Source organism: Typopeltis vanoorti, chromosome 16, assembly GCF_054136105.1.
Source record: "Typopeltis vanoorti isolate ZY-2024b chromosome 16, IOZ_Tvanoo_1.0, whole genome shotgun sequence".
Taxonomy (NCBI): Eukaryota; Metazoa; Arthropoda; class Arachnida; order Uropygi; family Thelyphonidae; genus Typopeltis; species Typopeltis vanoorti.
In genome coordinates this window covers 47,033,383-47,059,008 of record NC_143564.1, presented here as the reverse complement: position 1 = coordinate 47,059,008, position 25,626 = coordinate 47,033,383, and the positions used below count along the sequence as shown (strand labels likewise).

The following is a 25,626-nucleotide window of genomic DNA, read 5'->3' as shown; positions in this document are numbered from 1 at the left end:
AAAAAATATTCACTAAAAACTGATTTGTAGAAAAAAAAAGCTAAAACTTAGTAATTATTTTTATCAATTTCATTGTTTCGTGCCCGTCTTTTGCACATTCACTTGTTTGATTCTGAGGCACCAAGCATTAGTAACAGCAGTGTGTCACGGGATTTTGTCAGTTTACAATTAATACTCGTGTGCTATGGAGTTGTGCTTTGTTTGTCATTTGTGAACATTTGAGTTTTGTACTTGAAAATTAAGCCTTGTTTTTATATTTAGTTACTCATCGCAGTGCAAAAGAAAATGAGAAAAAGAAAAACAGAAGGTGATAATAAGCATGAATTCAGTGAACTGTGGGAAAATGAGTTCTTATTTATAGTGAATCCATGAGAAAAACCATTGTGCATTGTTTGTGAAAACACTTTCTCACATAATAAAAGACAATTTTAATAGACTCTACAGAACACCATATCAGACTGTGAAATAGAAGGAAAGCTGAAGCTAATGCTTGGGTCTGAGTTAAGAAATGAATATGTGATGAAGAAAAAGGAGGAAATCCAAAAAAGACAAAATATGTGTGTTAAAAGAAGTTATGAAAGTTTGACGATGACAGAAGCATCCTACAAAATTGCTTTGGTGTTTGCCAAAAAATGGAAGGCTTTCTCTGATGGAGAACAAATTATTAAGCCTTTTCTGCAAATATTTGCAAGATGTCTTGGTGATAAAAATATTGAAAAGAAAGTAGACGAAATTCCTCTGTCAAAGCAAACAGTTACAAGACACACTGAAGATGATGTATCTGAGCAACTGAAAGGCTTTGTCTGTAGTTGTGCTTTCTTTCCTTTAGCTTTTGACGAATCTACTGACATATGTGATATAGCCAGTTAAGAATTTTTATAAAGAAGAATTGATGAAAATTTTAACCTTTTTGAAGAATTTATCGGTCTTGAATTGCTTCATGGAAAAATAAGATGATCAGACATATTTGAGAAAGTAAAATCATGCCAAGAATTTACTAAAATCTACGTCTAGAAAATCTAGAAGTAGATTCTGGTAAACTGATCAGTTTTTGTACTGATGAAGTGCCATCAATGATAGGTAAAGCCACTAGGAGAACAACTTTGCTTGAAAACCTTTTCTGTCTGTTCTTTACTAAAATATCACTGCATTATACACCAAGAGGCACTGTGTGTAAAAACTTTAAATTTGCAACATGTTATGTTACCGGTTGTGAAATGTGTGAATAAAATGAGAGTAAAAAAAAGGATTAAACAAAAGCAAATTCAGAGAATATTGTGAAATGTTAGATTTGAAATATGGCGATCTCATTTTTCATTGTGAGGTGCACTGGCCTTCTAGAGGACAGGTTCTGAGTAGATTTTGAAAACTGAAAAATACTGTTCATAATTTTCTAGAAGAAAATGAGCTGCCTGAGGAAAGAGCTCTTTTATGTGATAACAATTGGCTCTTTGATTTAGCATTTTTAGTTGACGTTACTAGCCATCTCGGTGATCTTAATTTGAAACTGCAGGGCAAGAATAAATTGTTTCCTAGCTTAGTAAATGATATCAATGTATTCAAGGTGAAGTTAAAACTCTAGTTATGAAATGAGGATTTGAGCCAGTTTTTGCATTGAAAAGAGCAGAGTGATTTTGCTGCAGATAACAGCAATTTTACAAATATAGTCATCTCTCGACTTACATCTGTTTGAGTTATATCCTCTCGAAGATACATCCATGATCCAGTAAGGCATCAGTTCCCAACCGGTGGTACGTGCTGGGCTATTCAGGGGTACACAAAAAATAATCAGTAATGGTGGAAAAACAAGTAAAGTAAATAAAATGCAAAATGTTAGTTATGGATCAACAAATGTTAAATTTGAATCGCCGCTAATGGAGACACTTCAGAACTAGCTCACATTAGCGAATGATGATTGATGAGGGCATGGCTATGAACCCTTCCCCCAAATCACGCTTCTACCAATCATTATGCACAGTTCATGCATCTCTTTTGTCACCCATCCTCCTTTCCAGAACAATCACGTGTTACAAAGAGATGACATTTGCAATAACGAACCTTCCACTGACTTCCATTTGCGACATTTCTAGAACTTCTCCAAAAATATAAATACATCCGTAGCCAGACTGTTTGATCAGTTCAATTATTTACTGAGTATAATCACATTGTAGTACAATACACTTGTATTGTACTGTGCGTTACGCACAGTACAGTTTTATAAGGTTTAAAAATTAAAATGACAGTATACTTATTATGGTTAAGTCCTTAACCCCCATAACTCTGTTGATTTAATGTATCGACCTACGTCCTGACGGATGGAACAAAATTCAGACGTAAGTTGAAGGATGTGACTGTATATTGAAAAAAATCAGGTTATTGCAAGAGTCAGTGAAAGTTGGTTTTTGTGGTTTTGTAAAGAAGGCTGTATACTTGCATTTATAAACCCATCTTCACTTAGTGAACAAAAAATCATGAAGATTCCTAATAACATACAAATGTAACTTATTGACTTGAAAACAAATTCATTAATACATGAAATTTGATGAGCTTCCCTCAGTTCCAAATGTTTCCAGCATGATTAATTTTTGGTGATCATTACCCTGTTAGCATTTGCAGAATTAAGAAAATTTATTCAGTTATATCTGTCATTTCGGAACAACAAACAGATGGAACAAGTATTTTCAGCCATGAAATTGATTAAAAATAAAATGAGGTCATGATTGACCAATTCAAATTTGAAGAATTCTCTGCTGCTCGCAGTAAGTAATTTAACTCCGAACATTGCTTTTGTGAAATTGAAACAGATTCACAAGTCTCATTAAGGTAAGTAATATTTAATTATCTTGTTTTTATATGAAATCAGTATATCATGACTACATTAAATACAGGGTGTTCGGGATAAATTTGACAGTTTTGTAAGGAAAAAGAAAATCTTCTTTGTATCTATTAAATTTAATGAATTGACAAAAAAACATTACAGGCAGAGTTAATTACAATACTATCAACAAGATTTACTCAAAATAACCACCATTAGCATCGATCACAGCTTCAATTCTGCTTCGGAACCTCGAACAAGCTGATGCTACAGTCTCCCTGGGAAGGGCCGCAAAAACTGTTTTAATTTTATCCATTAACTGGGCTTTTGTATTACTGGAAGTGCGATTGGTGTCTTTTTCAACTGCGCCCCATACAAAATAATCCATGGGGTTAAGGTCTGGGGAGTTTGGAGGCCAAACATTTGGACTGGTGAAGTCGTAGAAATTTTCAGACAACCATTTTTGACTTTTCCCAGAGGTGTGGCAAGGGGCCAAATCCTGCTGCCATACATACGGCCTACCATTGGCTACCCTTGTTATCCAGGGCTTGACTACAGTTAGCAACTCCACGAACAAAGCCCGAATTCCAATGCCAGGGTTCTTCAACACCTGTTCCTGCAGATTTGCGAGGAATTTTGCTGTACGAACGCAATCAGATCGTCTGCTAGGGATCTTTCTTCTTGCTACATCCTCGTAGTCACCATTGCAAGTCTCTAGTTCATGCCTGATTGTTTTTACTGTATTCAGGGAGCATTGGGCAGCAGTCGTAATATCCTTATTTTAATGGCGGGCACGAATCATCATGATACAAGTTATTCTCTTCCATGATTCAGGTGGGTTCCAGCTATCCATCCTTTCTGACATCTTGTATATATGAATGAAGAAGGGTCCAAACTTTTAAATGAAGAGAAGTGTGTGTTAATACATGTAACTTACGGAAAAATATAATTAATTATAAATATGTCAAATTTATCCCGAACACCCTGTATATCTATATTTGTATCATATATATATGTGTGTGTGCGTGTATGCGTAGTTTATTAAAAGTTCTAAGTTTTGTCATGATTTATTATTTTTTCAATTTATAGATCCATCAGCATATCATGATACATGGCAGTTGTATGATGGGTATATTGCAGCAGAAGGAGCTGAAGTTTTACCTCATGTGGCAAAATATCGGTAATTTTTAAAATTGAAATTACTTTAATTGCATTCTAATTTGCCTGTGTGTTGAGGGGAGGGATGGTATACACTCTGAAAAATGCAAGTGTCTCCTAGATTTAATGGACCAGCCGATCATTTGGTCCCACATTTTCTCAAATGTGGGGGGAAGCTTTTTTTTTTTTTTTTAAATTAGATCTTTCATTTAAAAGATTGTTGATAATACTAATTAGTTCAGGACACAAGAACATACAGGAGAGTTGCAATAGGAAGTGATCATTTAATTATTAGCAAGATGAAATTGAATATTATATTGAAAAGCAAAGTGTTTAGGAAAATTTTAAAAAATAATCATATGTGAGCAGATTTCAGAAATCACCTTTATACAATATATAAATATTATTTAGTTAAAAATTAAAAAGTTTGAAGGCAAAAATCAAACCTTAGAGACACATTGGCAAAATCAGAAAAGAAAAGCATTGATTAGTTCAGTCAAGGAAGAATGTGACGAAGTTGTCTACAAGAGAAAAATGAGAACCCCTGTGGACTCAGAAAGCTAAATTGGTTGTCATTGAAAATAAAGAAAGTCACTTCTTTCTTTTAGTGTTGCACGGTGATCAGCATTCATTTTAGAAATTATGGACTTTAGAACCGTGTTATAAATAACTATTTTAATTTCCTGAGATTTCGACCTTCATATTAAAGTCATCATATTATTTAGAAACTACATCAAAGCTAAATTCTATTTAAGATAACATGAGAGAAACATTCTTTCTTATAGGTAGTTTTCTTATAGTAACAATGATATCCTATTTTTAACATTACAATTTGTTATATTAGATTTAGGATTCTAATATAACTCTTAGGTAGAAAGGTTAACTCTTAAGGAGAAAGGTTCTGTAGGTAGAATATGTGCCTTCCATATGCTTGGGACTTTTAGACCATCATTATTGTTCAGATTGGGGTGGTTGATAAGAATCTCACAGGCATCCTTAAATTCGTGTTCATACCAAAGAAAGTCTATTGGAAGATTTTAAGAAGTAAGTCAGCATGGGTTCTAAGAGAACACAGAAAAAGATGTAAGAACTCATAGCAGTAAGTAAAAAGTAGCTAATAAAGTAATGGAGGATATTAGTAAGAATACAAAAGGTAAATGTCATGAAGGTGGCAAAATGTTCTCGAGACTATTGATGTAATGTAGAAATAGAAATGGAGAAAAGAGTGCTATACCAATCAGATGATGAAGATAAAAATATTTGAAAAGATAAAAATAGTTGAGAAATCCTGTTAATGTTACAAGGATCCTATTATTACTGTATGGGTATCTCCACAGAGTCAGAAGACTCATTGTGAGAGACCCATTATTCGCACAATAGCTGTTAGTCACATAGTACCTATCCCTTTCATACCTCTCGTTGAACTCCTTTACTGATGAAGCACTCAAGACCACTTCTATGGGTAATGAATAGGTAATCTATTCTACCTATTCATTACCCTCCAAGAAAAAAAATCTAGTCCTAATAGCCATGCTAACCACACACACTAACACAGGTTCCATATGTGATCTCTCATTCTTGTGTCTTCTGCCAGATATTGAAAAAACGTCTTCATTATCATTCCTATAAAACCCCTATAATAATTTATGTGCTTCTATTGTGTTTCTTCTTTTTTTGCCTATCAACTAGTTTTTGAAGACTACAGGCTTTCAGTCTATTCTCATAGGGAGCATTTCATAAACCTGCCACAGTTTTGTCACTTACCTCTGGATATTGTCCACCACTTCTTTATCACAGAATCCAGGTGACTAGAGCAGGAACAGTAACCTCAATTTTCATGCATGTTAGTGTGTGTGCTTCGACAACCATGTAATCTGATGCACTGTTTCAGCTACCTTTTCAATATGTCCTCTAAAATTCAACTTCTTGTCCATAGTCATCTCAAAGTCTCTGGTCTCATCAGTTTTCTGTAGTTCAATTCCATCAATATAGTACACAGGCTTGAGATCTCTTCTTCAAAAAGTGCATAATTTTATACTTGGCCGTATTAAACTGGCAGCCAGATGTATAGTTAAACTTTGTTGTCCCAAGCATGGAAATAATAAGACAACTGCTGTAATGAGAAAAACCATAATGATTTTAATTTATGCATATTATTATACAGTTGCTCAGTTTAATAATGATGTACTACACTGATATACTGTGTTCAAATTTTAATAATGATGCAAACATTATTAATTGCTCAGGTAGTTCCTGGAATAGACAAAAATGAAAGGAGTGACTTAGCTTTTATGACCACCTGCATCTGTTTAAGGACCAGTTTATAATATATTCTTGTCCTTGGGACCATCTTCTTACTACCTACTTCTCCTATCTGGTATCTGGCTCTCCTCCCTCACTTTATCCAAATGCTGCCATGACTGTAAAGTGACTTAAAAGCGAACCTTTCTAATGGAAACATGTCTAATAAAAGAGTCTATTAGTTTGCGTAAACGTTGAAATTATTTGCGAGTTAGAACGTGGTGTGCAAAAAATGTTAATTAGGACAAAGTTTTCTTTCTCCTCTTCAACAGCATCTACTTTGTGGAATAATAAATATTTACATATTGGCACTCTAAAACAACATAACTGAAACAAAAAAATTTAGACAGTGCAAGATTACAAACATCGATAAAGTATTATCGATGTTTCACTACACAAAGAGTTGCTAGATTCTCAATAGATCCAATATTGAAGGTTCAAGTGGAAAAATTTGCTAAACAATTTAGACACAACAATATTCTATATAACAATGGTTGATTAGAAAGTTTATTTTTCACTTGGTTAGACTATAATAAATTTAGTTTAATCCTTTATCCAAGTGTGGGCAAACAAAGTTTGCGCATGAAAGTATCTTCAGGACTGGGATAAGGTGGTACAACACCGGGCAACTCGTTGCAAAGGTGGAGCAAGCTAACATCATTCCCATCACATCAATCCTATAGGTGGAGATGACCTTGTTAATGCTCCTGCCTGGTATCTCCACTTGGGCCTGGCTCCCACTGAAGAGACCTCAATAAAGGTCGAAACTAGTCTGGGTAGTGGCCCTTCGCTTCATTATATATATCCGCAAGGAGATGAGTTTTGTATTATGGGAGATACTGTGATAGGAGTGATGTTAGCTTGCTCCAACTTTGCAACGGGTTGCCCAGTGTTGTATTACCCCAGTCCTGAAGACACTTTCAGGCACAAACTTTGTTTGCTCACACTTGGATAAAGGATTAAACTAAATTTATTAATGGTTGATTAGATCGATTTTTTAAAAAAAGAATAATTGAAATCATGTTTATTAATTAATTAGCATTGCTTTTAATTATGGAGAAATAAACTGTGTTTAATATTAAGTTTATTGTAGTTTACAAGCATTTTCATACAAGTAATATCTAGATAAGCATATTATTTTTTTCTCTCTAATACTTCATTTTTTTTAATCTGTTTTTTATTGAGTTATTGAGAATTAAAAAAAAAAAATAGGAGGTTGATTTGATTCATCACTGATATAATGAGTAATGGTTATAATGAGGAAATTTTGTTGGTCCTGTGGTACTTGATATAATCAAGTTTGGCTGTATTTAAGTTTTATAGATCTGGATAAGGCATGTCGTAATGTGCCAATTGAAAAGCTGTTCAAAACCCTACAATAGACCATTATATCCAGACATGTAGTCTATATTTAAGTATATCAAGCAGTTAGAATTAAAGAAGTTACAGGAGGATGGTTTGATGCAAAATCAGGTGTACGAGAAGGATGCACACTATTTTCACAATCTGTATGGATCATCTTAAGAAAGAAAATGGCATTAATCCGGTATCACAATTGGAGATGTTCATTTCTGCTCTTTATGAAGATGATGTTATGCTCTTTAACAAAGAGTACAAGTCCGCTGGATTCTTTAATTGAATTGAATAACTATAAACAATTTTTTGTAAAAATTAACAATGAAAAGATTCGGTCTGTGAAAATAGGCTGGAATATGGAAAACATTGGCTGCATCCTGAACATCCTGACTGGAAAAACTTGTAGAACAGGTAAAACATTTCGAGTATTTAATCAGAATTTTAGTGAAGACAGCAGTTTAAATATAGAAATGTGAAAATGAATAAAAATGAAAAAAGTCTAAAATTAATTAAAAAAAAAAAATCCATAACCCACTCAAGTACTAAAGGCGTCAATCTTCTGCTAGTGGGAGTCACATGAAAGACAACAGAATAAGGAAAACTTATCTGGTGTATGTGTGAGGAGGTCATCTAAATAAAACTGTGGAATGTGTTGATTTCTCGCTTATATGGAATAAGCGAGAAATCAAAACACTGAATTATTCGTAAAAGAGTGTTCATTCAGATGAATTTTAAGTTATGGTTGTGACAGTTGGGTAAGAAATAGCTAAAGACTGGAAACAACAGGTTTGAGAATTCAGAGAAAAATTTGGGGAGTGAACAGGTAGCCTCATTGGCAGAATCATATTAAAAATAAACATTACATTGGCATGGTTGGCTCTGTGGTTAATGTATCTACCCTCCAGCCAATAGACTGTGGACAGACACAGTCTATTGGTTGGAATTTCGATTTTCTTTAGATGAGAGCCGAATTTCGTTGCCCAGCATGAGATTATTGGTCTCTTACTGGAGAACTGAGGTGTCTTGAAAAGGTTCCATGTTTAGTCTCTAGAGCAGGGTTTCCAGAATATGTAAAAAATAAATAAAAATGCAAACATTAATAAAAAAAAAAAAAAAAAAAAAAAACCTTGCCCTACTCATGGTATGAATGCACTATAGATTTGCAAGAACCTTTCTTGAGTGGGAGTTAAAAGGTCTGTATAGTGAACTAATCTCAGCTGGTATGGTAACTTAAGCAGAAATAAGAAGAGGAAAGTTTAGCAAACAGGTTTTTGATGCCAGGAAAAAGATGTTGGTCTCTTGGTGTAATTAGAGGTGCCTGACAGATAAGACTGACTGGGAGGAAGATAAGTTAACTATAAAAGTCATCTGTGATGATAAAGGACAAGAAAGCTGAGGTAAAGATTTCTAGATGTCTGGAGTAATTACTTTAAAATATTGTTAAATGAAATAAGCAGTGAACAGTAGTAGAACATATTCAAGAGGAATTCCAACGGAGTATATATTAGTGTTTGAGGTAGAAAAAAACATCAAAAGTCCAGTCAAGACTATCACTAATTTTAAATGCCATCGATGAAGAGATAACAGACAAGTGGCACCATCTTGCAGTCCCTAACACCAACACAGTATACTATTGTTGGAAATATCATGGGCTCTGTGGTTGAGGAATAAAACTGATTGTGAGAATTCCGCCAGACTTTCTCTACGTTCCAGGTAAGATTTACGCCAGCATTTTTGAGAACAATATAAAACAATATATTTTGAGAGCAAATATAAAAATAAATTAAAAATAGAACTACATTAAACATTTCTAAAGTCCTCTCGTATTGAGATTTCCTTCTGGGCTTGTTCCAGTTGCTATAAGGGTTGCAGATGGGTTCTCCACATTCTTGGAATGATTAGTCCATCATTTTTGTTCAGGTTTGGATTGTGTTTTAGCATTTCACAGGCTTCTTTAAATTTTCTCTCAAACTTCGTTTGAGAGAAAATTTAAAGAAGTTTTGGATTGGTGTGGTGTAGGGACTTAGTGCCTTTCCAGTCAATTCTATGGTATGTTTGGAGTGCATGGTCTGATAGAACTGTTTTTCCATAATGGAGGTATTTAATGTGTCGTTTGTGTTCCTCTTTTCTGATTAGGATAGTGCATTCTGTTTCCAGTATATAGGGTAGGTTACATGTACATTGGATTTTGTAAACCCCTGGGTCGGCAAGGCCTGGAAGATGATCTCTGGAAGAACTGAGTAAATTTCTTAATTTTGTCAGGGAGTTTGAAGGTAGTCAAAATTAAGAGAAAAATGCAAAAAATCACAACCTTTGATTACAGCATCCACTTCCCATTCCCCAGAATTCTCCACTTTGTGTTCAAAAAGTTCACTTAGTTGATTTCTGTGATGTTTTACTGTGCTTGTTAAATAGGAAGTAAAGTTCCATCTGGTTAATGTGATGGAGTTGCTAATTTTTTAGCAACAAAATCTTGCAAAGCATTTATTCTTTTCAGTGATTTAGAAAAATATGCTGCCAACACACTGATAGTTTGGAAAAACAATCTATATTCCTTGATATTCGAGAGGCTTTGCTTCAGAACTAAATTCAAAATGTGGCATAGCAATGTCTAAATATTGCTAAAGGATATGCCTTGATAACTTTTCTTTGTAAGTCATTAATATGGCCACTAATTACACAGGCACCATCATTAGTTTGGCCGACTAACTTGTCCTTGATATTAAATTCCTCAACTCTGTTTACAACATGTTTATAAATACCACCAGACTTCATCCAGAATAATGGCCACAAATGTAGCAGCAACAATTTCTTTTTTATAGCATCTAAAAAAAAAAAAAAAAAAAAAAAAGCATCTTTAACCACATCAGATATAGCACTAATAATATCATTTGTACTGTGGAAGAAGTTCCTTGAAATACAGTCAAATCCTTAAAATGACTGTCTATCATACTCATGGAGTATGTTTAAAAATTCTATATACTTTCCTCGATTAGTTGAATCTTCAGACTCATCATGACCTCTCAAAGGAAGTCGTTGTTTAGCCAAATAGCATACAGCATCAATTAATATTTTTAAAATGTCTCTATTTTTCTTTACCTGTTCATTATGATGGGTAACTTCAATTTTTCCTTGTCAATGAGAGTATCAGTTCTTTGTTTTCCAAACATCTTGAGATTTAAAAATGATTGAGCATGTAATTGGGAGCACTCATGTGCTTGCACATCTCCTTCATTTTTGGGATGGGGAGCTTGAAGGGAGACTTTCTTAAATTAGTTTAAAATTAAATCTTTACTAGAACTTTCTAATAGAGCAGCACTTGATTTCATATACCTAATATTGATCTCAGATTGCAGGAACCAGAACCCATTCTACATGGTCCCTTAATAATAGAGGGACCCTTAAGAGATTGTGTCTGTTGAATAATGATATCAAAGCAACCCATGTCACAGGTTGTGCAACTTTGTAAGCTCTTGGTCTTTCTGAACTTCTTCATAGTGCGAACATTATTTACTTAATTGATTTGTAAAACATACCAAGTATACATCACAAGAAAAGAGATATTATCTTCCTTTTAAAAATGCTGAGCAAGAGTTGAAGCTTTATAGGGTCTTTCTTTTCATATTTTTTATTTATACACTGATTATTAGTAGAACTTTGTAGTAATTTATTTCACTTGGTTATAAATTAAATTCAACTTGGCAAGAAATTATGGTCTTGTTTAATCCTTTATCCAATTGAAAGCAAACAATGTTTCCAGGTGATGTCAAGTTCCTTCTTAATATCTTCATTTTAATATGATTCTGCTATTGATGTCATTTGTTCACTCCCCTAATTTTTTTTAGAACGTGTTATCTTTGGGCTCCCGTCTGTAATCATTTTATTCCTGGAGGGGGAATTGAGTTTTTTCAGATACTGAATACATTGGAAGTCAAGCAGTGTGAATGGATGGGATTTTGCCATGTGTTTTGAGAGTATGCTAAGGGACTGTTTCCATTGACCTGGATATTCACTAGCTACAAAAAATACCAAAAAATAAACAAACTAGAGAAACAAAATCTAATTACAAAGTAAGACTACTAAATGATTCAAGTATAAAAAATTTATACCAACACAGGATTAATAACTACTTAGAAAAAATACAAGAAAATGAAGACATTGAGAAAGAATGGGATAATATAAAAGAAATTATCGCATCAGCAGCATATAAAAGTCTAGGAGCACACAAAAAATATCATTAAAATAAAAAAATACATATATGGGAAAATTAAATGAAAACAATAATTGAAAATAAAAAGCTGGCTTTTAAAAGATGGTTAAGTAGCAAAAAACAAGAATATGAAATTGAATATAAAAAAAGACGAGCAATAGCCAAAAGAGAAACCAGAAAGAAACACAGAGAAAGCTGGGAAAAATTCGTATCATATCTAGAAAATGACATATACAATATATAAGACCCAGTGCATACAAAATACTAAAACACACAAATGCAGATATAAAAGAAACTGCAAATATAAATTGTGAAATAGATGTAAAAGAATTTTTGGATTACTTTACAGATCTTTGGACGGATAATACTGGCATCAAAAATAATTACACCAGAAACTTACAAAATACCTTAAATCATAATAATATGATAACAATGAAAGAATTAAAGGACAACCTTAAATAAAATAAAAAATAGCAAATCAGCCAGAGAAGATGGGATAAACTCCAAACTGTATAAATTTGTTGGAAAAAAATTTCATCAAAGATTACTAAAATTTTTAAATAAAATATATACAAATGGACAAATAACAATAAAATGGAATACATCATCATCAAATTCCTGCCATGCACCCTCAAGGTGTGTACAGGATATGATAGTACTACATGAAAAATTTACATCATTACTAATTTCCTATCAACACTTTTCCTCCAAATCAGTCTGTTACTTGCCAAGACTCCAACATTATCAGATCTTATATTTCTATCGTCTAAGGCACATTGTACCATATCAATCCACCTATATCTTGGTCGTCCTCTGGGTTGTTTTCCTGCCAACCTGGCAGAGAACACTTGTTTTGCTAATCTTTCCTCGCCCATTCTGTTTAAGTGACCATACCACCTGAGATTAGCTCTGCTAACCATTCCTGGATGCCGACAATGTCAAGTTCTTTCCTAATATCCTTGTTTTTAATATGATATTGCCATTGATGCAATCTGTTCACGCCTCTAATCTTTCTCAGGACTCTCATATCTGCAGTCTCTAGTCTTTGGTCAAGTGTTTTACTTCTGACCCAGCTCTCAGATCCATAAGTTAAAACTGGTTTCAACACTGTTTTTATACAGCTAATTTAGTGTTCCGACTAATTTCTCTCTTATTCCATATGAATTTATTCAATTGACTTCTCACCATACCAGCTTTGTTGATTCTGTTGTCTATTTCCATATTTAATTTACCATCTTCAGTAAAAATCGTGCCTAAATAGCTGAAATGTTTTACTTGTTCCACAGGTTCTCCATTCACAATGCAGTTGACATTTTCAACAATCATGCCTATTTTCATTGTCTTTGTCTTTTTATTGCTGACCTTCATACCATATCTGTTACAACAGTTATTCAATTTAGTCAGGGAATCTTGCAGACTTGTAGCGGATTTATTTAGAAGTATAACATCGTCTCCATAAAGCAAAGAGCTGACATTAACATCTCCAATTTTGATGTCATGTTTAATACCACTTTCCTTCATAATGTGATCCATATAGATAATGAATAACAGAGGGGATAATGTACATCCTTGTCTCACACCAGATTTAACACTAAACCATCTTCCTGTACTTCAGTTCTAACTGCTGACTTACAACTCAAATAAAGACAAAGTATTGCTTGATATAATTCCCCATTGATACCATATAACTGTAGCGTGTTGAATAGCTTCTCTCTTTGCACCTTGTCATATGCCTTTTCCAGATCGACAACTTAAATACAGATCTTTGTTATATTCCCATGACTTCTCAACCATCTGTCGCAATGTGAAGATTTGACCTGAATAGAGCTTGTTCTTCACCAAACTTTTCTTTCACAATTCTTCTCAACTGGTTCTCAATTATACTTGCATAAATCTTACCAAGAACACTCAGTAGGGAAATATCTCTGTAATTCTCACATTCAGTTTTATTTGTCTTTTATATATGGGTACTATGAGAGCTCTACTCCAATCATCAGGAATTCATCCCTATGTCCAGGCCTTCTGATCTATGCAGTGCAGCCACTGTAAGACTTTTATACCACCATACTTAAGCATTTCTGATCGAATTTCATCTACTCCTGTACCTTTCCACATTTCAAGCCTTTGATGGTTTTTTCTACTTCAAGTATTTTTAGGTATTCCTTACTGTAAGCCTGTTGAGTGTTTTTTACCACTGTGCTATCACTGCTTGTTTCATTTAGCAATTTTTCGAAGTAATTACTCCATACTTCAAGGATATCTTTTTCTCCCATTTTCATGTCACCTTATTCATTTCTTACTCCTTTTACAGCACTCTTTCCTCCATTTCTAAGCTTCTTCAACAACCTCCTGAATATTTTGCCATCTTCTTGATATTTATTTTCTATGCTGTTGCCAAAGTCTTCATATGGCTTTTGTTTAGCTAGTTTTACACAGTGTTTAGCTTTCTTACATTTGTCTCTCTATTCTCTAAGAGCATAAGCTGACTTATTTGCCAGGAATTTTATATGCTTTCTTCTTTTCCTTCACCGCCTCTTTAACTTCCTGTGTCCATCATGGAGTTCTGATTTTTCTATCGTTCTAACTTTTTATTTGCTTTAAAACTTTCTTACATGTTATTCTTTTCAATATGAAATTCAGTTTTATCCTGCTCAAGACCAAATAGTGATCACTTCCAATTTCAAATCCTCTGTACACTCTAGTGTCCTGCACCAGAGAGAAAACATCACCATCAACAATAATATAGTCACTGAGACTTTTCTTATTCCTTGCCTCTTCTGTCCATGTGAATTTGTGCACATTTTTATGTTGGAACATGGTGTTAGTAATAACTAGTCCATGTCCTGAGCTGAAATCCAACAGGTATTTGCCATTATTATTAGCTTTGCTCATTTCTCCAAATTTTCCCAAAATATTTTTGTATGTCTGACAATCATTTCCTACTCTGTTATTTAGATCCCCAACAAGGACCAACTTTACCTTTTTCATTGTGTCAGTTGCTTTCTCTAAAGCCTCAAAAGGTTCCTCCACTTCTACCTTACCAAAATCTTCTGTGGGACCATAGGCACAAATAAATCTCATTGTCCAGTTCCACATTTGGATATTTGCCCACATCACTCTGCTTGAGATTGCCTGCCACTGAAGAAGATTAGCCTCGTATTTAGTGTTGAATATATGGCTACTTTTCCTTGATTGTCATTGCCTGAATATAACATTTTGTATTTATTGCTCAGAAAGATCTCACCAGTTTTTGTCTTTTTTGTTTCAGTCACCCCTATTATGTCGATCTGGTACTTATCTAATTCCTCAGCTAGCTCCATTTCTTGCCATTCAGGCTTCTTATGTTGATAGTACCAATCTTTAACTCTGGTGATGTTGAGTTGGGGTGTGTTTTCAGATTTGTTCCAATAGCTGACTTTTCGCTGTTCACCCTGGTTCCCTGGCGAAAACAACGGGGGCATTGTTTAGCTGGGCAACGCCCAGTCGGCATGAAATTTTGTCATGTTGTACCATCATTTTGTATTTTGGTTTAAACCAATAAGAATACAATTTGGTCGGCTACATCCCAGATTGCCAGCCCATCCTCGTTCGTTCAGTATCCAGGTAGATACCCAACAGGGTGCACCAACGAGAAGGTGAGAATTGGACTTTAGGTCAGAAGACCTGGTCAGTTCTCCGCATTCCTTTATTGGCTATGTCGAGGTATTCTCTGAGTTATACAGCTTTGACCCTTAAGATTACCTATATTTAAAAAAAGGAGATAAAATAAAACCTGCTGACTACAGAGGTATTAGTTTATTGAATATATGCTACAAAATTATAGCAGAATATTTAATGAAAAACTAAAAATATACGGTGAAAAAATATTATTAGAATGTCAATGGATTTCGAAAAGGATGCTCTACAATGGATGCAGCTTTCTGTTTAAAACTACTTATAGAAAAAAGAAGAGAATTTAATTTTGGAAACTCATCTTTTGTTTATAGATTACTAAAAAGCATTTGACAAAGTAAAAAGATATATACTGTTTGATATATTACAAAGAATAAATATGCCTAATATTTTACTACATGCAGAGCCAGATTAAGACCCATAGAGGCCCTAAGGACCTAAAAGATTTTGGTGCCCCATATATATGTAATTCAAAATATAAACAATAATAAACCATAAAATACATTTTTATTTTTTAAAATGAAACAAAACTTATAGTAAGTGGAAAATAATGTTTATTTTTGTATACTTCAACTTTATTTGGATTTGAAAAGTTTTCTCCTACTTTTTTTAATTGCAAAGTCTTTGATCAGATCCTCAAAATTAATCTTACGTAACACATCTGCTTCTATACTTAGTAGAGATAAGGCATTCAACCTGCCTTGTTGCATAGTTGTTCTGATGGGATTTTTAATATACTTCAACTGAGAAAATGAAAGCTCAGCTGAGCAATTTGTGACCATTAATGTTAAAAATATACGAAAAGCAATGTCTACATTTGGAAAGGCACACTCAATATTGTCTTTTACAATTATTTTATAAAGTTCAGCATGACTGAATCTTGTTTTTACATTTTTTGTTGCACTGAACTTATTGTGCACATATGAGTGAAACTGCTGAAGCTCAGCTGAGAAATTAGTGTTCAAGTCCTCTGGGTAAGCATCAATCAGCTTTTGACAACACTGAGAATACCTTTCAATTTCAGTAGATGATGAAGTCACTAATGTAGCATTATGTGGCACTTCACTTAGAAAAGAAAATCTCTCTGATATTTCTTTGTATATCTCTCCTCTTCTTCTCACCTCAGTTTCAAGTTTGTCAACAATTGTGTAAAAGGTGGTGATACGAAATTTATCTCTGGCATTCAGATAAACTTCTGGAGCATCTCCGTCATTGGGTACCTTCTTTCTAATACGTTTGCAAGTTTGAGCTGCCTTGTAATCAACATCTGGTAGCACATCCTTTGTAGCTGCTTCATATCTTTCAAATTCATTTCGTGAAGTGCACAATTGGTCAGCTAATGATCCATACAGATCTGCACGTTTTTAAGTTGACATCCTCATTCTGTAGAATTTGCTTATTCTATGAACATTTTGCAAAATCTCATCCCAAAAATTCAACATAAAAACGAATTCTAGCTCTTGCATCTTATTTGCAATATTATCTGCTTCTCTTCTAGTGTCTCCCTTTTGTGACTGGTCTTCGGCTATACAGTCTAATGCTTCTAAAATTTGAAGGAAAGATTTCAAAATTTCTGCTGTTGCTAAAGCATGTGCCTCCCATCTGGTATCAGAGAGGGATTTTAAGACATTTTCATTTCCAATACAACCTTTAAGAATGTCCACTGGCTGGTTGAGGCTAGAAAAAGGTATAGAGCAACCGCACTGTAGAGAAGAAATTAACCGCTTCTTGACAGCAGTCAACAGCACTTCGGCCTACCGAATTTAGTGAATGAGCTGCACAGGGCACATATATAGCAAACTTGTTTGTTTCCTATGTGTACTGGGCGTTATAAGGTGATGCAGCAAATTTTTTGCTGCATTCCCTTATCACCCAGACATGTTAGCAGCATTGTCATAAGACTGACCCCTACATTTTTAAAAGTTTAGCTGACAAACTTTGCGTACGTACGTACTGCAACACTTGATTTGCCATTTCCTCACCAGTATGGCTTTTCATTTCCAGAAAGGTTAAAAAGCGTTTAATAGGCTGTCCATCTTTTAAGTACCAAAGTATACCACTTAACTGGTCGATATGTGACAGATCTGGTGTTGAATCAACTGACAAATTAAAATAACCAGAAGATTTTACTTCATCTACAATAATCACGTGGACCTTTTGAGCCATCAGTTGAATGAGTTCCTCACAGGTGGCTTTGGACAGATAATTGTGGCAAAGGATTTCCTTTGCCACAATTTCCATATTTCGCAATGTGACCTGCTAAAAATGGATCAAACTGACTTATGAGCTCAAGCAGCCCTAAAAAGTTCCCATTTTGCAACGATCCAAATCTTTCTTTTGTTCCTCGAAAAGCCAAGCCACGTTCAGCTAACGTACGAATAACAGCTATGACACGCCTCAGGACATGTTCCCAGTAATCGCACTCTTCCTGAATTTGTTTTTCCAACTGTTGACCCAACCCTACACCTTGTCTGCGAGTTAAGTATGTTAGCATAGAGTCTCAGTGAGTAGTGCGTTTTTCATGTTGATCATTTACAATAGTATTTCGCCAGTCGCTGAACCCTTCTCTTGTAACAAAATGTGAGAAATTTTTAGGAGCAAACAGTTTACAAACAAAACAATAAACTGATCCTGTTGATGGTGAATACAATAACCACTCTCTCTTGTATTCCTCACCATTGGCTTTTGTCCCAACAAAAAGTTTCTGCGAACAGTACCTTACTGGTTTGCCACTACTGAAATGTCCGGTAAGACTTGTCAAATGGCCCATTGTGGTGTTGACAGTCACTGGGTCCACAAGCAGTCTAATAAGCCACGTCATCAGCAGAGAAATCAAGCCACAACCCTGGATCTTTTGCTATATTTACTTCATCTTTTGCAGACTGAATCATTTCATTATGACCCACTGAACTTTCATTTTCAGCAATTATTTCAACCTCAGAATGTTTTGTAAAGCAACTTGCATCAACATTTGCAGTAGCGATATCAAGAGAATTTACAGACAAAGTGAGGTCATTAGTGAGACATGTGCTAGATGAACCTGCTTGTGACACCTTGATGATTCCAATATCATCATATTTTGATTTTGAAGTGATCAAAGTGGTATTTGTGTCCACTTCTGATGACGGAGATTGGCTCTGATCAGGAATTGGTATATAATGTTGTGGAACTTGTGTTAAGAAATCAGTCAGCTTTGCAATCTTGGAATCTAATTCTAAATTCTCCTCTTGTTTTTTTTATAGTTTTCACTTTTGTGCACCACTTAACTGAACACGTTTCATCTTGGTTCTTGGGATCTGTTAAATACAGAAATAAAAAGATTATTTTGTGGCAATCAACACAGTTACACATATCACAGGCAAAATCATACAAACAGTTTAATTTTCGGCTTACAACTGAATCTTCAGCTTTCGTGCTTTAATTAACTCTTATTTTACCGGAATTGCATTTCTGAGACAACCGTGATTTGTTTTACATTTGCTTCTGGAGCCTTTTATAAGACATAATTTATTAAAACAAGACCTAAAACAGACAGGAAAATAAAAAATAAAATGGTTACGTTAATTATAAAAAAAATAAAAAATAAAATAGTTACGTTAATTATAAAAAAATTACCTAATTTGATGCAATGGTAGTGCCAGAAAGCGTCATGAGCGATAATACGGTGTAAACGAACTGTCATGCACGTCGTTATTATTAGGCCTTCTACACGTCATTATTTATTGAAACAAAGTAGGTAACAGTAAGAAATTATAAACACAATGAAAAATTAATTAAAAGTTAATTTAAATTAAATTCGTCATCTAACTAAAGCAGAAATTCTGTGGTGCCCTCCTTTCCATGATGCCCTAAGCACGTGCTTATTTTGCTTAATGGTTAATCCAGCCCTGACTACGTGCAATATTGAATATATATAAAGATAATGAAATAAAAATAAATGAAAAGTTGTCTGAAAAACAATCTATAAACCAAGGAGTAAGACATTGATGCCTTCTGTCTCAAACACTTTTCAATATTTACATCAATGAAATATTAATACAGTGGAATACCTTAAGCAGTCAAGGTATAGAAATTTCCCAGAATAATAAAATAAATATGCTATTATTTGCAGATGATCAGGTAATAATATCAGAGATAAGGAAGACAATTTACAAAGAACAATATATAATTTAAACATTATAGTAGAACAGTTTGGAATGAAAATTTCTATAGACAAAACTAAAACAATGGTATTTTGTGGACAAAGTCCAGTTAGAAGCAAAATAGTTATTAATAATAAAATAATAGAACAGTTAAATACTTTCAGTTATCTTGGATGTGAAATATCATATGAAAGAGAAACAGACAAAATTAAAAACTTCACAATTTTTACAGATTATAGGCCTGATAAATAGAACACTCAACCCAAATATAGTACAAAAAGAAACACGCTTGAAAATATACAATACTTTAGCAGCGCCCACATTATTATATGGCAGTGAAATTTGGGCAATAACCAAACAAAATAAACAAAGAATAAAAACAAGTGAATTGAGATTTACGAGAACTGCAAAATACACATTATTAGATCAAAAAAGGAACAAAATTTAGCCGACCAAATTGTATTCTTATTGGCTTAAATCACAATATTAAATGATGGTACAACATGATGGAATTTCATGCCAGCTGGGGTGTCGCCTGGTTAAACAAGGCCCCAGTTGTTTTCACCAGGGAACCAGGGAAAACAGCAAAAAGTCAGCTGCTGGAACAAATCCTAAAACACCCCCAACTCAATATCACCAGAATTGAAGATTGGTACTATCAACATAAGAAATGGAGGCATAGAAAAATCAGATAAATACCAGATCGACATAAGGGTGACTGAAACAAAAAAGACCAAAACTGGTGAGCTCCTTCCGAGCAATAAACACAAAATGTTCAGGCAATGACAATCAAGGAAAAGGAGTAGCCATAGTATTCAACACTAAATACGAGGCTAATCTTCTTGAATGGCTGGCGGTTTTAAGTAGAGTGGTGTGGGCGAGTATCAGAATGGGGAGCTGGACAATGGGACTTATTTGTGCCTGTGGTCCTGCAGAGGGTTCTCCTGAGGTGGAAGTGGAGGAATTTTTTGAGGCTTTAGAAAAAGCAACTGACATAATGAAAAATGAAAAGTTGGTCCTTGCTGGAGATCTGAATAGCAGATTGGGAAATGATTGTCAGACATACAGAAATATTTTGGGAGGATTTGGAGAAAGGAGAAAAGCTAATAATAAAGGCAAATGCTTGTTGGATTTCTGCTCAGGACAAGGACTGGTTATTACTAACACCATGTTCCAATATAAAAATGTGCACAAGTTTGCATGGAGAGAAGAGGCAAGGAATAAGAAAAGTCTCATTGACTATGTTATTGTTGATAGTGATGTTTTCTCTCTAGTGCAGGACACTAAAGTGTACAGAGGATTTGAAATTGGAAGTGATCACCATTTAGTCTTAGGCGGGATGGGGTTTGGTTTCATATTGAAGGGGGAAACATGTGGGAGAGTTTTGGAACGATTAAAAGTTAAGCAGCCCTCAGATGTGAACTCTGAACTAAAATATACAAACATTATTCAGGAAGAAATGAAAGGGTTTGAGAACAGGAATCAAACCATGGAGATTCATTGGCAAGCTCTGAAGAAAACATTAATTGATTCTGCCAGGGATGGAGAGGTCAGAGCTCCCTGGTGGACGCAGGAAGTTAGAGAGGCAGTGAAGGAAAAGAGGAAGGCATATCAAAGGTTCTTGGCAAATAAGTCAGCTTGTGCTCTTAGAGAATACAGAGACAAATGATAAAAAGCTAAACACTGTGTAAAACTAGCTGAACAAAAGTCATGTGAGGACTTCGGTAAGAACATAGAAAATAAATATCAAGAAGGTGGCAAAATATTCTGGAGGTTATTGAAGAAGCTCAGAAATGGAGGAAAGAGTGCTCTAAAAGGAATTAGAGATGATAAAGGTGATATGAAAACTGGAAAAAAAGATATCCTTGAAGTATGGAGTAATTACTTCAAAAAATTGCTAAATGAAACTAGCCGTGATGACAGCACAGTGATAAAAAACACTGACCAGTCATGCAATCAGGAATACATATCCATGCTTGAAGTGGAAAAAGCCATCCAAAGTCTAAAATGTGGAAAGGAGCTGGAGTAGATGATATTAGACCAGAAATGCTCAAGTATGGAGGTATGAAAGTTTTACAGTTGCTACACTGCATAGTTCAGAGGGCCTGGACAGAAGGACGAATTCCAGATGATTCGAGTAGAGCTCTCATAGTACCCATATATAAAAAGGGAAATAAAACTGATTGTGAGAATTACAGAGGTATTTCTCTACTGAGTTCCTGGTAAGATTTATGCCAGTATACTTAAGAAATGGTTGAGAAGGATTGTGGAAGAGGAGCTTGGTGAGGAACAAGCTGGATTCAGGCCTAATAGAGGCTGTCAAGATCAGATATTCACTTTACGACAAATAGTTAAAAATTAATGTGAATATAACAAAGATCTGTATTTAAGTTTTGTAGATCTGGAAAAAGCATATGACAAGGTGCCAAGAGAGAAGCTATTCAAAACGCTACAGTTGTATGGTGTCAGTGGATCATTATATCAAGCAATACTTTGTCTTTATTTGAGTTGTAAGTTAGCAGTTAGAATTGAAGGAAGTACAGGGAGATTTTTTAATGTTAAATCTGGTGTCAGACAAGGATGTACATTATCACTTCTCTTATTTATTATCTATATGGATCACATTATGAAGGAAAGTGGTATTAAACATGATATCAAAATTGGAGATGTTAATCTCAGCTCTTTGCTTTATGCAGATGATGTTATACTTCTAAATAAATCTGCTACAAGTCTGCAAGATTCCCTGACTAAATTGAATAACTGTTGTAATAGATATGGTGTGAAGGTCAGCATTAAAAAGACAAAGACAATGAAAATAGGCAGAATCATTGAAAATGTCAACTGTGTTGTGAATGGAGAACCTGTGGAACAAGTAAAACATTTCAGCTACTTAGGCACGATTTTTAGTGAAAATGGTAAATTAAACATAGAAATAGACAACAGAATCAGCAAAGCTGGCATGGTGGGAAGTTAATTGAATAAATTCATATGGAATAAGAGAGAAATTATTCAGAACACTAATTCTATATAATTCTATATACAAGACAGTGTTCAAACCAGTTTTAACTTATGAATCTGAGAGCTGGGTCAGAAGTAAAACACTTGACCAAAGACTGAGAGTCTTGAGAAAGATTAGAGGCGTGAACAGATGGCATCAATGGCAATATCATAGTAAAAATGAGGATATTAGGAAAGAACTTGACATTGTCAGCATCCAGGAATGCGTTAGCAGAGCTGATCTCAGGTGGTGTGGTCACTTAAATGGAATGGGCGAGGAAAGATTGCCCAAACAAGTGTTCTCTGCCGGGTTGGCAGGAGGGGGACCCTTGGGAGGGCCGAGATGTAGGTGGATTGATGTGGTCAAAAAGTGCCTTAGAAGATAGAGATATAAATATATATGTTGTGAATTTCTCATGTTGTACTATCATATCCTGTGCTCCCCTTGAGGGTAAATGTCAGGAATTTGATGATGACATTTTAAAAGAACTAAAAACAAAATCAATTGAAGAAAAACTAAACAATTATAAACAAAAATGGATTGAACATGTAAACCGAATGGCCAACACTCGACATCCTAAACAAATACTAAAATATAAGCCAGTTGGAAAGAGAAGGCAAGGTAGACCTCAAAAAAGGATATTGAATGGATAATGAGACCAGAACAGACCAATATGGTCTATACCCGTAATTAGTGTTATGATGATAGTATACATAATTGTGAAGATGGTATTAGCAATAGTTAGTTTTTTTAAATATTGTTGTATGATAGTTGTGATCAGTAGGTGGTGTTCAATGTAGTTATAATTTTGTATTTATAGATGTGTGCAGCTTTGAGCGTGAGTGAAATGGCTGTAAGATGGTATGAAAGATGAGCTCAAGTGGCATGGATATTTCGAAAATGTTGAGAAGCCATGAATGTGGCAAGTTTGCTAGGGGAGAGATTGAGGATATTTTTGCGAAGAGGAAAAATAAAAGAGATGAGCGAGTTTGGGTGTGTAAGAAGTGTGACATACTTATGGATTATCAGATATCATTGAATGTAATTTTTAGCTGGCAAAAGATTGTTGTGGAGTAGATGGAGTTGACATTACTGCTGAGTGCTTGAGCAGTAACGGTATGACAGCAGCCAAAAGTGGCGATGAGTTAGTGAAATTGATTGCTAAGATAGCATGCATAAATGACAGCGAGCTAGTGGTGATAAGTGGTATGAGAGCTGGTGGTGAGTTAGTGGTGGTGAGCAGTAAGACAGCAGAAGTGCTAGGTAGTGAAAATGTAATTTGTGTAAACCGCACTGAAAAATTAATTCAAGATATGAAAGCGGAGTCGGCAAAGATGAGGCAAGAGATTAAATGTATGAGGAATGAACTGAGGAGAATTATGGATTTGCATGAAAATGTGAGGAAGAATGGGACGAAAGATTTGGAAGAATGAAAAGGTGCACAAGGTCTGTTTTCTGTGCGGTAGCATGAGCAGAGCGGTTAAAGTATTGTATAAGAAGAGTATGTGAGCAAAAGAATTGGTAGTGGTAGTTGGCACGAGAGATCTGACTGGTAAAGAAGAATATAAGGAGGGATGTCATGAGTCTCTTAAGGAGACTGAAAGATAATAGTGGTAGCTAAGGTAGTCTTGTTGACCAGGTATTATAATGATGAGTTGAGAATGCAAGTGAAGATTTTGAATGGTATACTAGCAGAGTTGTGTCAGGAGGAAGGAGTTCATCTTATGAATGTGTGGGATGAGTTTGAGGGGCATATAGAGCTGTATAAAAGAGATGGGCTACATTTGAATGGATTTGGTGTAAGTCTATTGGAGAAACTGTTGCTGGTGAAGTTATGACCAAGATGTTGGAGAAACTAGTGAGTACAAGAACTGGGTGGACGGCAGTAGAATTCTCTTTAATGGACAGGATGGCTTTGCTAAGGGAAGATCATATTTTAGCTATCTGCTTACTTATTCTAACAAGTTGACAAATACATTGGACAACGGGGATGCATATACAATAGTATATTTAGATTTTGCAAAAGCTTTCGATGGATTACCACATGACAAACTAGTAGTTACTGGAACAGATGGGGTTGGATTGGAGATTGGCTATCTGATAGGTATCAGCAGGTTGTGTATGGAGGAGTGCTATCTCAGAAGAGGAAAGTCACTAGTGGCATGTCTGAGGGAGGGGGGGGTCTGTTTTTGGGGCTGTTGTTGTCTAATTTGTATATAAATGACATTGAAAAGGGCTTAATTAGAGATATGCAGCTGTTTGCAGATTATGTGAAGTTGGGGAGAGTTATGAGAAGTAGAGCAGATGTAGCCCTTCAAGAGGACCTAAATACACTCCCTGAATTGGTGAGTGTATGTGTAGGGATGTCAGTTTAATGTAGCAAACAGTAAAGTTTTAAAATTTGTGAAGCAAAGATGGGATGCAGAGTATATGATTGGTGAGAATATTTTAGAAGAAGTGGAGGAGATGAAATATCTTGGGGGAGGGGTGATGGTGGATAAGGACTTGAGATTTTGCTAAAATTGTGAGGACAACAGAGTGCTTATGACATTGATGCGGAGAACACTGACATATAGAAGTAAGGATGTTATGATTCAACTGTGGCTTTGATCAGGCTGCATACGGATTATAGATTTAGTTTTCTGGTTTTCAAAAAGATGAGTTGTTGGAGAGGATTCAGAGACAATTTAACTAAAACGGTCTCTGGAATGTGGAGTATGAATGAGGACAGACTGAGAGAATGCAAATTGCAGAACCTAGTGGATATAAGGAGGAGGAGGTGTGTGTGTGTGGGGGGGGGAGACATGATCAAGATATATACATTGGTAAGGGGTAATTACCTGATTAATATATGTGAGAATTTTCATGGAATATCAGGGAGAATAAGAAGCTATCCCTGGAAGAAGCTGTATAAGGAGGGTGTTAACAAAGGGATAGGGAATAGATTTTTTGTATTGAGAGAGTGTTGGGTGAT

General features: G+C 34.9%; 1 protein-coding gene across 2 annotated transcripts in view; it reads left to right on the top strand.

Annotated features, from left to right (window-relative positions):
* rictor (rapamycin-insensitive companion of Tor) overlaps positions 1-25,626 on the top strand; it is a 955,009-nt gene that overhangs the window by 237,340 nt on the left and 692,043 nt on the right. For both annotated transcript variants that reach the window (XM_090406113.1, XM_090406114.1), the window contains exon 10: positions 3,905-3,995. In XM_090406113.1, coding sequence (XP_090262239.1) covers positions 3,905-3,995 — 91 coding nt within the window. The remainder of the gene's footprint in view (positions 1-3,904; positions 3,996-25,626) is intronic.